This window comes from Phoenix dactylifera, chromosome 16 (genome assembly GCF_009389715.1).
Source record: "Phoenix dactylifera cultivar Barhee BC4 chromosome 16, palm_55x_up_171113_PBpolish2nd_filt_p, whole genome shotgun sequence".
NCBI classification, from domain to species: Eukaryota; Viridiplantae; Streptophyta; class Magnoliopsida; order Arecales; family Arecaceae; genus Phoenix; species Phoenix dactylifera.
In genome coordinates this window covers 7,742,625-7,756,357 of record NC_052407.1, presented here as the reverse complement: position 1 = coordinate 7,756,357, position 13,733 = coordinate 7,742,625, and the positions used below count along the sequence as shown (strand labels likewise).

General features: G+C 38.3%; 1 protein-coding gene across 1 annotated transcript; it reads right to left on the bottom strand.

Moving 5' to 3' along the window:
* Positions 1-693: 693 nt before the first annotated feature.
* LOC103717916 (beta-1,4-mannosyl-glycoprotein 4-beta-N-acetylglucosaminyltransferase) lies at positions 694-3,603 on the bottom strand. Its single transcript, XM_008806485.4, has 2 exons — positions 3,485-3,603; positions 694-2,269 (listed from the first exon to the last, which is right to left on the bottom strand). The coding sequence occupies exon 2, from the start codon at positions 2,202-2,204 to the stop codon at positions 1,113-1,115; it is 1,092 nt and encodes a 363-aa protein (XP_008804707.2). The 5' UTR covers positions 2,205-2,269; positions 3,485-3,603; the 3' UTR covers positions 694-1,112.
* Between the last annotated feature and the right edge of the window lie 10,130 nt (positions 3,604-13,733).

The following is a 13,733-nucleotide window of genomic DNA, read 5'->3' as shown; positions in this document are numbered from 1 at the left end:
GGAAGCTTCAAATAATGATTTAGTAAGTATCGAAATATGTAATTCCCTAATTGAGCAATGACAATTGTCAATTATCAGTTGCAGGTTCAGTGTTTCCAGGGCAATGGACGCCAGAAAATGTGGGCGATTATGTGAGTGGGACAATTCATGTCCTCCAAACTTATTGGTTTGCTAGGATGTATAGTTTGGTGTCATTAATCTCCTTACTTAAATACAATACCATGCAGTCTCTAACAGAGGATGCTAGCAGGATGGCTTGGTGACGAAGATGGCACAATTTGAAGGCCTGGAGGCCCACATGAGAGATGTTACCTCAGGCTCCATGGCATTGAGGTTGCTCTGCCTGCAATTAGCTAATTTCAATCAACTCTAGAAACTTTAGAGATTGTATTGCACTTCACTTTTTCTGCTCTTTCTGATAGAGACATGGTTGTAAGTTGCAATCTATTGCATGATATCTAATTATTTAAAAAAGAATCATGACATGGCAAACTACAAATTGAGAGTATTGGTTGTTACAAGCTTTGGATGTTGCAAATGGTTCTGTAGTTAATGCTATGTGATCTGCATTAGACCCAGCAACTGTTGAGAAGCAGTTCTGAATGTACTTAAAAGTGCTCAGAGACAACTGAATAAGGGGGCAAAGAAAGAAGCAGAAAAACAGGGCATGGTGACCTTCCTTCTATCAAAACATAAGTAAAGATCGGTTCATTTTGTGGTTAAACCCTTATAACTCATTACACCCTAATAAACATTAAAAGGACATTGAAAAAAGAATGATCAATTAAAGAAAGCTCCTCTTTCTGATTCTCTTCATTAAGCGATTATCTACAAGCAAGGAAATATAATTTAGAAAAAAAGAAAGCGTCACCAAGGGGATCTTTCCTTCATAACCTTACTGTCAAAATACTGTTGGTGCTGATCTTTGCTTATGAAATCCACATTCTAAGGTGACTGGGTTTAGCTATATCAGCAGTCCAATTTGCACCAACCTGACTAACCAAAACTTTTTCTTCAGCTAACTTGCTTTGGAGATCTGCCTACACTCATCCTGACATCTATGAAGATCCTTGTACCCCAGCCAAGGGTTAAGCACAAAGGAAGAAACCCCATTATTCTGACCTTAAGCATCCTCCAGGCAGCAAGAACCTGAACCTTTCGGCATTCTCTATCAAGTAAGAAGGAAGATTAACAGCTGAAGCTGATTTTGGGATAGGGCCCAACCTCTGAAACAGCTCCCTGAAGGTATACTCCTCAGGCAACATGTCGAACAGATCTTCTCCACCACAAATGATCCTCTGAATCCTTGAATGATCCAGAAAGCTCGCCCACCTCACTCGATCTGCATGGCTGTATGCCGTCATCTTGAACACAAAGTCTTCGATCCTTCTGAAGCAAAAGCTACAATGCCACCCAGCATCAGCCAAGATCAGGTCTGTCTGCCGGGAGTGCCGGTATCCTGTCCCCTGCCTGTAAACATGGGCTGTGGCTCGCCAGCTACCGCAGCCCACCGGGAACTCGAAGGAGTACACGTACTCTCTGAGCTCCAGGTGCATCAATGGTGGTATACCATCACACCACTGCAGCAGCTGCACTGTCTGGGGGCTCGCTATCTCATCTGTGTCCGCCATGATCACGACATCCCCTGGGCTGATCCCTGACCTGCGGAGAAGAGCGTCGAGTGCTTTTCGCTGCCTAGACTCAAACCGGAAGGGATCTTTGTGCCACCTGCGACTGCTGTCGCCTAGCAATGCATCATGGACGATCTTTGAGCTTGCGAATTCGAACCGCTGGAGGTTCTCGAGGAAGTAGAGTGGCTTGCGAATGCCAGTGAAGGTGGTGTTCGATTCAAGGATCACAAACTTATGCACATAAGGAAATAGTTCATGGTACCGGATTTCAAGCAGGTCGACCTCATTGCTGAAGATAATGGCGTCGAACACACGGCGTGGATGGAGGCGAGGAGTCCAGCCATGGAGGTGGCAGAGTTGTTCCATGGACACATTCTCGGCATAATAGTGGGGAATGCGGATGAAGGGGCGTGGCGGAGTGTCCCAAATGGGCCGGAGGAAGTAGGAGATCTTATGGCCATGGAAGAAGAGTGCGACGACGCATGCAGGGAAGAGGAGGAGGAGGAGGATGAGTACAGCTACAGAGGGGAGTTTTCTCTTGGGCACCACAGCTTTGAGGAGCCTTCTGGCCATTAAGAATGTTACACATGGAGGAATGGCTTTGAGGTCGAGCAACGCACCTGCTTGTTTCTAGTCATCTGGCAATAAAAACATGGGGAGCAACGTTTAGGCTTTCAAGAACTCAATTGATGAATGCACCAATATCCTAACTTTATTCTTCAAAGTAAAAAAATCTAATAAAATTTGAACTTCCCATAATCTATCGAACTTATTCTTACAATGGAGCATAGAGATTGATATAAAATTAAAAATATTAAACTGGAAGAAAGAACCTGATCAAAATAGTCTTAGTTGCAATACCTACTTGCTGTCTTCATGAAAAATCAATGCAACATCTACTTCTGACTTGCAGATACAGACAATGTATCTGGATAAGTATCCTAAATGCCCTTTACATCAGAGGTAGGATGCGTTACTCTGGACTACATGAAGGAAGAATGAATTAGCTAGTCTATGCTAAATGGTGGTCCAATTTGGAAAGGGAGAAACTCGATATTTTTTTTAAATAAGAATGGAATGTGAGAGGATACACTGCTAGCTATAACTTGCTTCAATCTCACCTTCAGTCTCTATTATCTACCTACATGTTTCTACCATTAAATCTCCTACTTCTACCATGTCTATCTTTCGGTTTTGTCTAATTTATCTATGTTTCCATCTCATTAAATCAACTTGTTCTTGCAATAACTGGTGTCCCATTCTATCCACCCTTCATGTACACCAATGTTCATATACACGAATATGACCAATTTGTTCCTTTTAGTCTTCCAAAATTAGAAAAATATAAGCTGATGGAAGTAATTATTTAAGAAAGAAATAAGTTTAGACTCTATAGCGAATCATGCTAGATTCACTCCATAAACATGCCAACGGCCAAGGAATAAATGCAACAGGATTCCATATCACCAAAAAGGGAAACAAACAACAGGATTCGACATACGCCCTTCTTCTTCCACTCCAAAGAAAGAAAACGAGATTCAACCACGAAGATGACCGAAACACCCTTGACTCCGTAACCCAACACCCGATCACGCCGTTCGACTCTAAACGGTTTTCCCGAGGCTCCGTTCTCAGGGACGGAACCCAAACAAGCCCTGTCGAGTCTCGACCCAGAGACGAATCGAATGGAAAGAGGAAAAGAAATCCCTGAACTCCATTGAAGCAGAACCTCGGCATAGAATCCCATTAGATTCCATCTTTTACCCCCCCAAAAAAAAGGACAATAGAAAAAAAAAACATATATATAATGATATTAATCACAAAAAATAGATCAAAATGAAACAAGAACTCACCTCAAGAGGTCAAAATCGAACACCAGATTCCTCCTCTCCGTTCTCTCTCTCTCTCTATCTTCTCTCTCCTCTCTTGCTCTCGCCGCTGAAGACGGCCGAGGGAGACGACCACGAGGCTCTTTTAAATCCTTAATTAACCGCCTTTTCTAAAATATTAATAAATCAGCATTTTATACGATGAAGAAAAGCATATGCGGTCAAAAACTTAGTGAAAAACGGAGGTCCATGGAGTTTTACCCGGCCGGAGGAGCTTGCGAAAGTACGAGAATACCCCCAAACTATGATAAAATGCCATGCTGTCCAATTTCAGTTTCTTGGATCTGGATCGTTCGTTAGTGATACCGTTGATTTAACGGTCCGGATTAGAGGAAAAGGATTTTCGGTAAAAAGCATCATTTCACCATGATAACTCCTGGGACTCGCTCTGGTCGCCACTACGGCTCCTTTTGACGAAATCGGTACGATCGAATCCAAGCAGCAAACTTCCGCGAAGTGGGATCCCATGGCAATTTGTTTCCACGTGGAAAGCGCTAACCGTAGCAGTGGATCGATAATGGGCTTCGTGGTGACTATTGGTGGAAATCGCTGTTTCGTATTCCGAGTTGATGCAGCGGATTTCGTTGGCTTTTTAGCGGGCGGGACACGGAGCTTTAGCTTGCGAAGTGGAGAAGGAAATTAAGGCGAGTGTTAAGGGCATTTTGGTCATTTAGGTTTTTGATTTAGATTATAAAAATAGATCAGGGAGCAGTGAAAAGGATGGATTCGGTTGTTTTTACGGCAACCTATAGGTCAACGGTGCCCTCGTCTTGATGAATTTTTTTTAAAACTTTTTTTGATGTATCTATAATAAATGAACAATCTATTATAATAAAAAAAATTATAAAGTAGCCATTGGGGCGTAATCTATCCGGATTCATTCTCATGCGAGGATACATATATCTTGAGATATGGATCGAGCCAGGTTTAACCAGTTCAGGAATAGGCCAGAGTCATATGTTATATGAGATTGTTGGATGGGTCCCCCATCGATTTCATAAAATATAAGCCAAGGGCAAGAATTCCTGAAAGTGAGATTGGTGGGCGTCGCTGTTTCGTATTCTAAGTTGAGCAGCGGATTTCATTGGCTTTTTCGTGGGCTGGACACGTAGCTTTAGTTGCTGTTTATTATTTTATCAGCGAAGCGGGAATTAAGGTGAGTGTTAAGGGCATTTTAGTCATTTTGGTTTTTAATTTATATTATAAAAAATAAATCAGGGATGGGCAGTGAAAAGGATGGATTGTACGGTAGCTATGGTGGCGTAATCTACCAGGATTCATTCACGTGCGAGGATCGAGCCGGGTTTAAGCGGTGCAGGACCAGGTCATGTCATATGAGAATTTCCACAAAATATAAGCCAAGAGCAAGAATTCTTGAATAATTTCACATTGTAAGTGTAAGGTGACCTTCCTGAGATGTGACAATGAGAGTGGGTTGAAATCCGGATACGAAGGTTTAGGTCCAGTTCCAATTTGAATAAGAAGATTCTTGGATGCTAGATTATCTTTTTTAGATTTGAAATTTTTTTGTGACATGGCCATCTATGAGAGTCTTGGATTATGCCAACTCTTCTTTTCTCATTTTGGTGGCTTTCCAAAATTTGGAACTTCTTATATCTTACCTCTCGTTGAAAGTTTGTGAGATTCTGGAGAAGTCCCAACACTTTTTGCTTTTCTTTTTCCACTTTTTCGAAAGAAAGGGGGCCCTTTATTTCTATTGCCTCTAGTGCTAGCTATTTGTATAGTCGAAGAGCCTTCAATATCGCAATATCACATGGCTCCCAATTTTCAGTGTAAATACGTTTAAAAAAAGTCAAAAACAACACATCACGTAGTGTGCTAGACAGCTTCCTTACTCAGACCCATAGAGTTATCCTAGAATGATGAGCAATATACGAGGCCACTCAATCTGCAACTCTATTAACTTTTATGTAAACGTATTTTACCTGAAACTCAGCATCACCTCAGGCTCCCAACAATCATTACTGCCTCTGTAGCATAACTGGGGGAGACCTCTAGTTGCACGCTTGCACCCCATAGCCCAAGCTAGTCCAGGTGCAATGGACTATGGCAGCCTTTCTTCCAAAAGGCCATGATGAGTAGGTGGTACAAATGGCAATGATATGGTTTAGTGATGGGGAAGTGCTAGTGGATAACAAAGAGTTTTAGTTCGTGCTTTTAAAACAGAGCTTTCCTCAACTTTTTCTACTGGGGTCTTGGCTTGGGTCCATATGCTGTTGCCTAATCGAATTCCATTAGTTCGTGACATATAAACTTTACTTTTGGCAGTGCTTCTGATGGAAGTCCTTTTCATCCCTAAAGGGCTCAGTTTTCCCTCTCTTTTGTAATCTTCTTACAATTATCATTCACTCAACAATATGATTGCTGAGTGCCTGAGTGGCCTCCCTCCTATTTCATCAAGAAGAAAAAACCTCTTCGAATGCTAGATTTTTTTTAAAATTTTTTCTCTATGATATTACCAACTTGTACCTACTATTGAAAGTTATTCGGATTCTTTGATTCCATATAAGCACCCAAAATCTATCTAGTAAATAACTGATGTGGAACTAAATACACGTTCGCACAAATTCTCACCATTTTCTTCAAACCATGGCATAGATTGGAGCTTCATCTGGGAGAGGTTACAGTTCTTTAGGACCACTTCTCTAAGGTTTGTATTTTCTTGGAAGAAGAGATGAGATGGCTGAAGCCCGTGAAGTGGGAAAAGGTTTTAGTTATAGCCAAAAGTTTGGGGCCCTACATCTGTGATTGCTAAAAAATTTAAAGAACGATGCAAATTAGCTTCTGAAGTCGAGGCCTTTTCTATGGACGAGGGGTTTTATTTGTTTCAGTTTAAATCTGAAGAGGCCATGGATTATCTTTGCTCAAGTTCTTGCAATTGAGCATCTACAGGCTGCTGGCTAAGCCTGATTCTAACCCGTTTGAGAAGATGAATGGTATTCCAGCATGGAAGAAGACTTCATTTGAGGGCCTATTTATGTTTTCTGCTCCAACTTCGGGACGAGTTTCCCGAGAGGAAGGTGAGTCTTTAGCTTGTAGCAAAGAGAAGATGGATGTTCTTCTGGATTGTTCTGAATTTCAGGGGAAGGCGATTTCAAATATATCTGATAGTTCTCCTAATTTAGAGGATTATGAGCATGCACTAACTTTGGTTAAAGGTGCATTGGAGAAATTTCCATGGTGGATGAAGGTGTCGGTATAGAACCTAACAAGGATAGTTTGATTACTAATCTTTTATTCCTGTTGTGAGAAGATTGAATCAATTACGTAATCCGTATGTTTGTCTTTTTTGAGATGAGATTGTCACAGAGAAATTTATCTCAGGCTCGATTCCATCTTCCACCTAATTGGTGTTTTCATGCTGTCGAATCGCAAGGATTAAAATGTGGTATTTTTGCTATTCGATGTCCGAGAATTTCAATATTTTATATCTTGTAATGGGGCCTTTTGATCTAGGCTATTTGGATGTCCATTTTACTTGACGTAATAATCGTGATAGCCAAAAAAGGATATGGGTGAGAATTGATCAAGTTTTTTCTACTGGTAGTTAGATTCGGAGCCTTCTGGATTATCAAATGCATCATCTTTCTTGTATTGCACCAGATCATTGCCCCATTCTTATTGATATAGCCATAGAAATTTTGTGTAAAACTTTTTTTCGTTTTGAGAAATTTTGGCTGCATTATACCCAATATATTGGGTTATTGTTCATTGTGCTTGGAATATTCTTATTAGGGGTGATGCTATGTATAGAGTGGCTAGACGATCAGAGCTCACTAAATGGAGGTTTAAATATTGGAACGGAATGGTTGTTGAAAATATTTTTAGGAGGTTGGAGGAGACTGAGACAATCATTGCAGATTTACCTACTCTTTGATTTTGACTCATTCAACATCATGCTTTATTTAGGCAATAAGAAACTTTGTGGTGCCAAAAGTTGAGTATTAAATGGCTGAAGGAAGGCGATAGAAATACAAATTTTTTTCATCAAGCTACTATTCTTAGAAGAAAGAAGAGTGACATTCATTTTTTAAAAGATAGTCGAGAATAATATAGAATATGATGCTACTATCAGAAATAAACTATTCAGTTTCTTTAGTTTAAATTGGAGGATGGAAGAGGAGGATTTAGATCCAGTTGAGGTTCCACCACCTAATTACACTTTATCCGAGTTTGATAATGAGATGTTGCTTAGATCAATTATAAATATGTGTCAAGTGATCGAGCTCTAGGCCCTAATGGTTTCCTTCCATTCTTTTTCAAGCATTTCTAGCCAATTATCCACAAAAATGTGTGCCTTGCAGTGAAGCAATATTTTAGTTCATATGTTATACCTACCTCCATACTTTTTTTACACAAGCTCATGAATTCCTCCATAATACTTTGTCAAAGAGTACTTTGATAGTAGGAGCAATCTGTGGCTCTTTCTAGATAGTTTCTGCATTCTCATAAGTCTCTTATTTTACTTGAGAGCCACCACCTCCTATTTCCTTAAAGTTAACTTTAATGGTAGTGCTCTGGAGAGAAGTGTTTATGACACATGAAGTTTTATCATTAGAAGTACTAATGATGCTTTTGTGGTTGCATGTGGTATTAGGATCTATAACACAACTATTCTAATGGTAGAATTTCATGCTGTGTGGGAAGAGCTGTCTTATGCTACTCAAATATTGTGGGCGACTAATATTTATTTGGATAGAGATTCTTAGATAGTTATTAGATAGCTTCTAACCCATTATCTGCTGAAATCAAACTTCATCCTCTTCTCTTAGATTGCTGACGATTGCTGCATTTGTTGGTCACATTTAAGGTTTTTCATGTATATAGGAAAGCCAATAGTGCAACTAATTGGATGGCGTTTTATGTGACTAATCATATAGGATCAACACTATGGGATACTATGACACATCTTCCTGTTTTATTGTTTGGTATTTTGTTTGTTGATTTCCATGGATGTACTTATACTCGTTTAGTTTAATTTATCTGATTTACCAAAAAAAGAAAAAAGTTATGAGAGTCTGAGGATTGTGCTATCTCTTTTTTTGTCTTTTCAAAAAATTGAAACTATTTATTTCTCTCTCCTCTTGTCGAAAGGCTATAAGAGTTCAATATTACTCCTAACTCTATTTATTTCTATAAGAGTCTTCAAGATCATAAGGCTCTTGATAACCATCTTGACCTTATGGCACGACCAAAAGAAGATCCGGTTACACCTCATCACCTGGCTAGTTATGCAGTGGACTTTGGAAGTGTCTAAGGTATTTACATAGAAAGAAACTCCTAGAGTTGTTCCTCAGAAAAGCTATAACATGGAAATCTACTTGCTCCTCCTGAGATGAGACAGAATCTACTCCTCCATGGTCCAAAATCAGTAATCAAGCATCCATATTGAAGATAACTCTATTGATTATAATCTATACTACTAAAAGTGTCTAAAAATCATTGATGATCTCTAAGCTATGCATCAAATTAATATAAGAATGGATGATTTTCATTTTGTTAGTATGCTAAAATGCATGAAAAATATTTAAGTAAATTAAGATCTACCTTATCGACCATGATCTATTACATATTAAAGTTCATATAGATTCAAAATTAGTAGATTTTAATATTTAAATCATAGCAAAATATAGAATCATAGTATTTTAATCATATATTTTTGTACTCACTTATTGCATAGATTAGATACTATGAAAATATATGATTTTTGATTTATAAGTATTTTCATGCGACATAATATAATTAACTATGTAGATTTTCGGATTGGATCCACAACTATTGTTTTTCAATCTAAAATGACTGTATATATATGTGTATAGATAGATAGATGAATGAATAGACTAATATTTATTTTTAAATTCTATTATATAAAGTGGTTTATTTCCAAATATGCAGTTCCATGCCCCACCCCTCTCCTCTTCCTTAGGGTTGGAAGTGGGCTTAGGCCAGCCTGAAGCCGATCTTCGTTTTCATCTTTGATGGGACTGGAGCCCACCTCCACCACCAGCCCCATCGCTGCCACGGCTTCATTGGGCATCACCTTGTTTTTGTTGCTACCCATGGTACCGTTGCTTTGCCTTGGTGGGATTAGCAGTGGCGGATGCCAAAGATTTATTGCTATTGGAGCTCGGGCTAGGGTTCGGGCCTGAATGGATGGTGTATAACATTTTGTCCCATTGGGCTGGCCCAATTGGGCTTGGGCCAAATTTTGTTAAAATTTTCAGGCCTAGTAGGCGCGGTCTGAAGCCAGAAAACAAATTTTGAGCCCAGGCTCAAATAAAGATGCGGCCTGGCCCAACCCGGCCCATTTTCAGCCATTTCCTTCATGCAGAAATACTTGCCAATGGCATATGCCCATCAAATGGTGCATAGGAATGCCACTTGTTTCCCCGGAATCCAACATCCGGCTTTTAATTATTTTTTCCTTTTGATTATTTTCCTTCTTGGAGAATTCCTTCATATCTTTTGTGTCAGCGTAGAAGACTCCCTTTTTTTTCCTTAGAGAAATAATAGAATGGTTAATTAGAAAGATATAGGAGAATTAGTATTCCAAGAGTTATATGTCAATATGAGAATTTCGTTTTCATCATCCTGTAGATTCGTTCTGATTTCCTCTCAAACTATGGAGCTGTTATGGAACTAAGGGACCTTGTGCTGTTTCCGGAAGTTGAATGAGATTACCGTTAGAAAAAACTTGTACCTTTGGATCTGTATATGAACATTACGTAATTGCATTCCTCTGTCTGCGGTAATGCATCTTTTGTACTTGCTTTTAAATCAATATCGGATATAGTGTAGAATCTAATGATGTGAACTGGTTATTAAGATTTCTAAATGTCTTTATTGAAACTCCAGTGACAACATTCTGTCAGTTGAGCTGGTTTCAGGTGGTTTGGTCTGATTAAAGATAATCCGGTCTGAATGGTTTTGGTTTTGCATCTAACCAACTCCAATTATAGATGAAACCCGCTTAGGTAGACTAACATTTTGGACAAATAGAATACTTTGCTTTGGACAAATAGAATCCTTATGTTTCGTTGCCTTTTGGTGCGAAAGGAGTAATCCATTTTCTTTATATAATTTATGTAACTGTGAAGTGCAGTATTATGTTAGTGTGCATAAGGCTTCTTAAGTTCGATAGTCTTTTATGGAAAAAGGTCATAATATGAAGTTCATTTGAATGCGCCAAAGTTATGACTAATCATATTTTGCAATCTAGTAGATTTTAGTAGATTTTGAAATATATGACATAATTTTTTTTTGTTGCATAAATATGTGGTCATACTTTTGTTGCAATTTAGCTACTGCATAAAGAAAGAACTCCGTACCAGTACCACACTAGCATAACATTAATACGATATGGTATAGAATTGTTTTGATATACCGAGCGTCAGTACGCTATCCATATCGAATATCGGTACTGAACCGATATGATACGGTACGTTCTGTACCGTCCGATTCAAGCCGGTATGATATATCATGATTCTAATACATGATTTAAACTTTATTTAATAGCCTTTCTGCCTGTTCTTGAGGGTAAAAGACAGCACGTTAACTCACTCTTTTTCTTTTTCTTTTTCTTTTTTGGCTATGATATTCTTCTCTCTTTTATGGCTAAAAGTTTTGTTATCTTTTACATATAATGTACAATCATGGGCAATACTTGTGTTTATACAGATGGCAACATTATGAAGGCACAATAAAACCAATTTTTTTACTTCTAGCATCTTGTCTCCGTCAATAGAAAATCGATGTTTTTCTTTTCTTTTTTTGATTCATATGAATTGAAGGGTACTTACCAATCAGATGGTTGCCATCACAGCAGGACCTTATGGAAGTTAATAAAAAATTGTTGAGGTGCATGACTTTATGTAGATCAACCTACAAGCTTTTTTTTTTTTTTTTTCCATTGAACAATTTATTTTGATATGCGAATTTTGGTAGTGTTATCATAACCTTATTCACACTCCTCTAGCCGTTCATTGTGTTAATTGACCTGTTTTTACCATTCTCTAAAAGATGGGATAAGCGAACCCTAATGATCTCATTATCTCTATGTCATTCACTTGTTTAAATAGCTAAATTCTGTCTTACTAGTTCATGTTGTAAACACTGCCAATGCCAATCTCAAGCTCGGCTTGAGAAGATATGGGGTTGACTTATGTGGACAGCCATTTATCAAAAGTAAACTATAAAATAGAAGTGAAGTAGACAATACTTGGCAAATGAGGATTCATGAACCTGACCCCATATAGTTGAGATAGTTGCAATTTTCTACTTGGGGTAATACACATGCTTTGAAATTTTTCAGGAATCTCGAACCTACATCTGCCTCCTAAATTCTTACCTACTAAAAGTTTTTCTAAAATATCGACTTCCTCGCATCTTCTCTGGCACCCTCACTCAATTCGGACAACTAATGTTGGGACAAGGCTTGATGCTTAGGGTTATACGTATATATGAATCATGCATTGGAAATCATATCACATGCTAATTTTCAAATTACATGCTGAAAGAAATGTTTCCATGTGGCAATTTGATTGGAGAAAATGCATAGTTGATAGTAAAATGTCATCTTTAAAAATGCAAGATACATGATTTATTCTACATATACTCATGCATTTTACCAATTGTAAGATTTTGTTGGATATGTGAAATATATAAACTCAATACGGACCTGACACACTTTCTCGACAAAATTTTGTGTATCATATTATCTATTTATTTTCACACCCACATCCTTTTTGTTTAAAGTTCAATGTTCTTATGGGTGAAGTTTAAGGTTGCTAAAGGTTTATCTTTTAAAGAAAGAATACTTCATCATATCTGCTACACCAACAAGCTTGGTCTAGTTGGTTGGCATCCTTTTCCTCAATACATGTATTTCTCGAAGTTCAAAAATTCAACCCTAAAAGATATAGTATTTTTTAATTTTATTGGATGCATTCATAGTACTCGTCGGGTATGAGTTACCTGTCCTAACAAAAAAAATAAAATAAATATTGGCACCATTATTCTCAAGTAAGTATTATGCCAATTTCCTTTCCCAACTTTCCAGTCATATCCTACAATCCCTAGTCCTTTCTTCTTCACCTTTCTTTGCTATCAAGCAAGGGTGACCATCTATAGGTCATGAACCCCTAAACATTATGAATTCCTCTTTTTCAAAGCATGTAATTAGATAATGACTCTTTTTTTTTTTTTGTTTCGCTTATCTCTCCTTGAAGTTTTGGTATTATTTGAGTTCCTTGATCCTATACAAGTACCCAAGATTTACTCAGTGAATAACCGATGTGGGATTGAATACACACCCACACGTGTCATCACACCCATATTAAGAAAAAAATAGAGTGCAGTGGAGGGGAACCATGTTAGACTTCTTGGATGTTGATGTAAAATGTCTAATAGATGGCACGTGAATTTTAGTGGGCCATTGGGACATGTAGAGTATTCCTTTGTTGAGGCCCATTATTACTTCGGTTCAGGGCCAGATCTCCAAAAAGTTTTATACCTCCCAGCCTTGAAACCATAAAAAATTTTCAGCTAGGTTCAAACAAGGAGGCCCAACTCGAGCTAGCCTAATTCTAGCCTTCCCTACTGTGATTGCGAAATATATATAGTCCTGAGTATGGATATTGTTACATATATGATTTGGCTTATAGAGAGGTATGCTTATTTTCTTAAGCATTCATGAAATATCATGCATGAATAAAAAGTGCGTTGATCTTGAGCTTCAACAAGCTCATATAGCTCATTATCAACTTTGGCACACACCGAAGGGGATGGGCTGGTAATTAAGGAGCGACTTGGCGAGAAAACTTGGCGAGGGAGCTCCAATGGATGATTATAGTCACCGCACTCATTAAACCAATCGATAACTATTTGAATTGCCTTCAATCCATACAACAGAAACTTGCAGATCCAATGCAGCCATGGAGAGGCCCTCACAAGCAGCTCAAAGCTCAACGAGAGGAACTGTTTCTTCAAACAAATACTATAACTTTCTCAAAATGAACACAAATAACAAATTATCTTGCACCACCAATGCCTTCAGCATGGTAGTAGCCATCAAAGTTAATTTTCAAAGTAGCTGATTGTGAGGGAGTCCAGGTGACATGAAATGTAGTAGAAAATGGCACATTTGTACTAGTTGGAACTCTCCAGAGACCAGGTATACATTGCAGGCTAGGAA

Excerpts from the sequence above, each read along its gene's own strand:
- LOC103717916 (XM_008806485.4), bottom strand. The coding sequence starts at position 2,204 with ATGGCCAGAAGGCTCCTCAAAGCTGTGGTGCCCAAGAGAAAACTCCCC.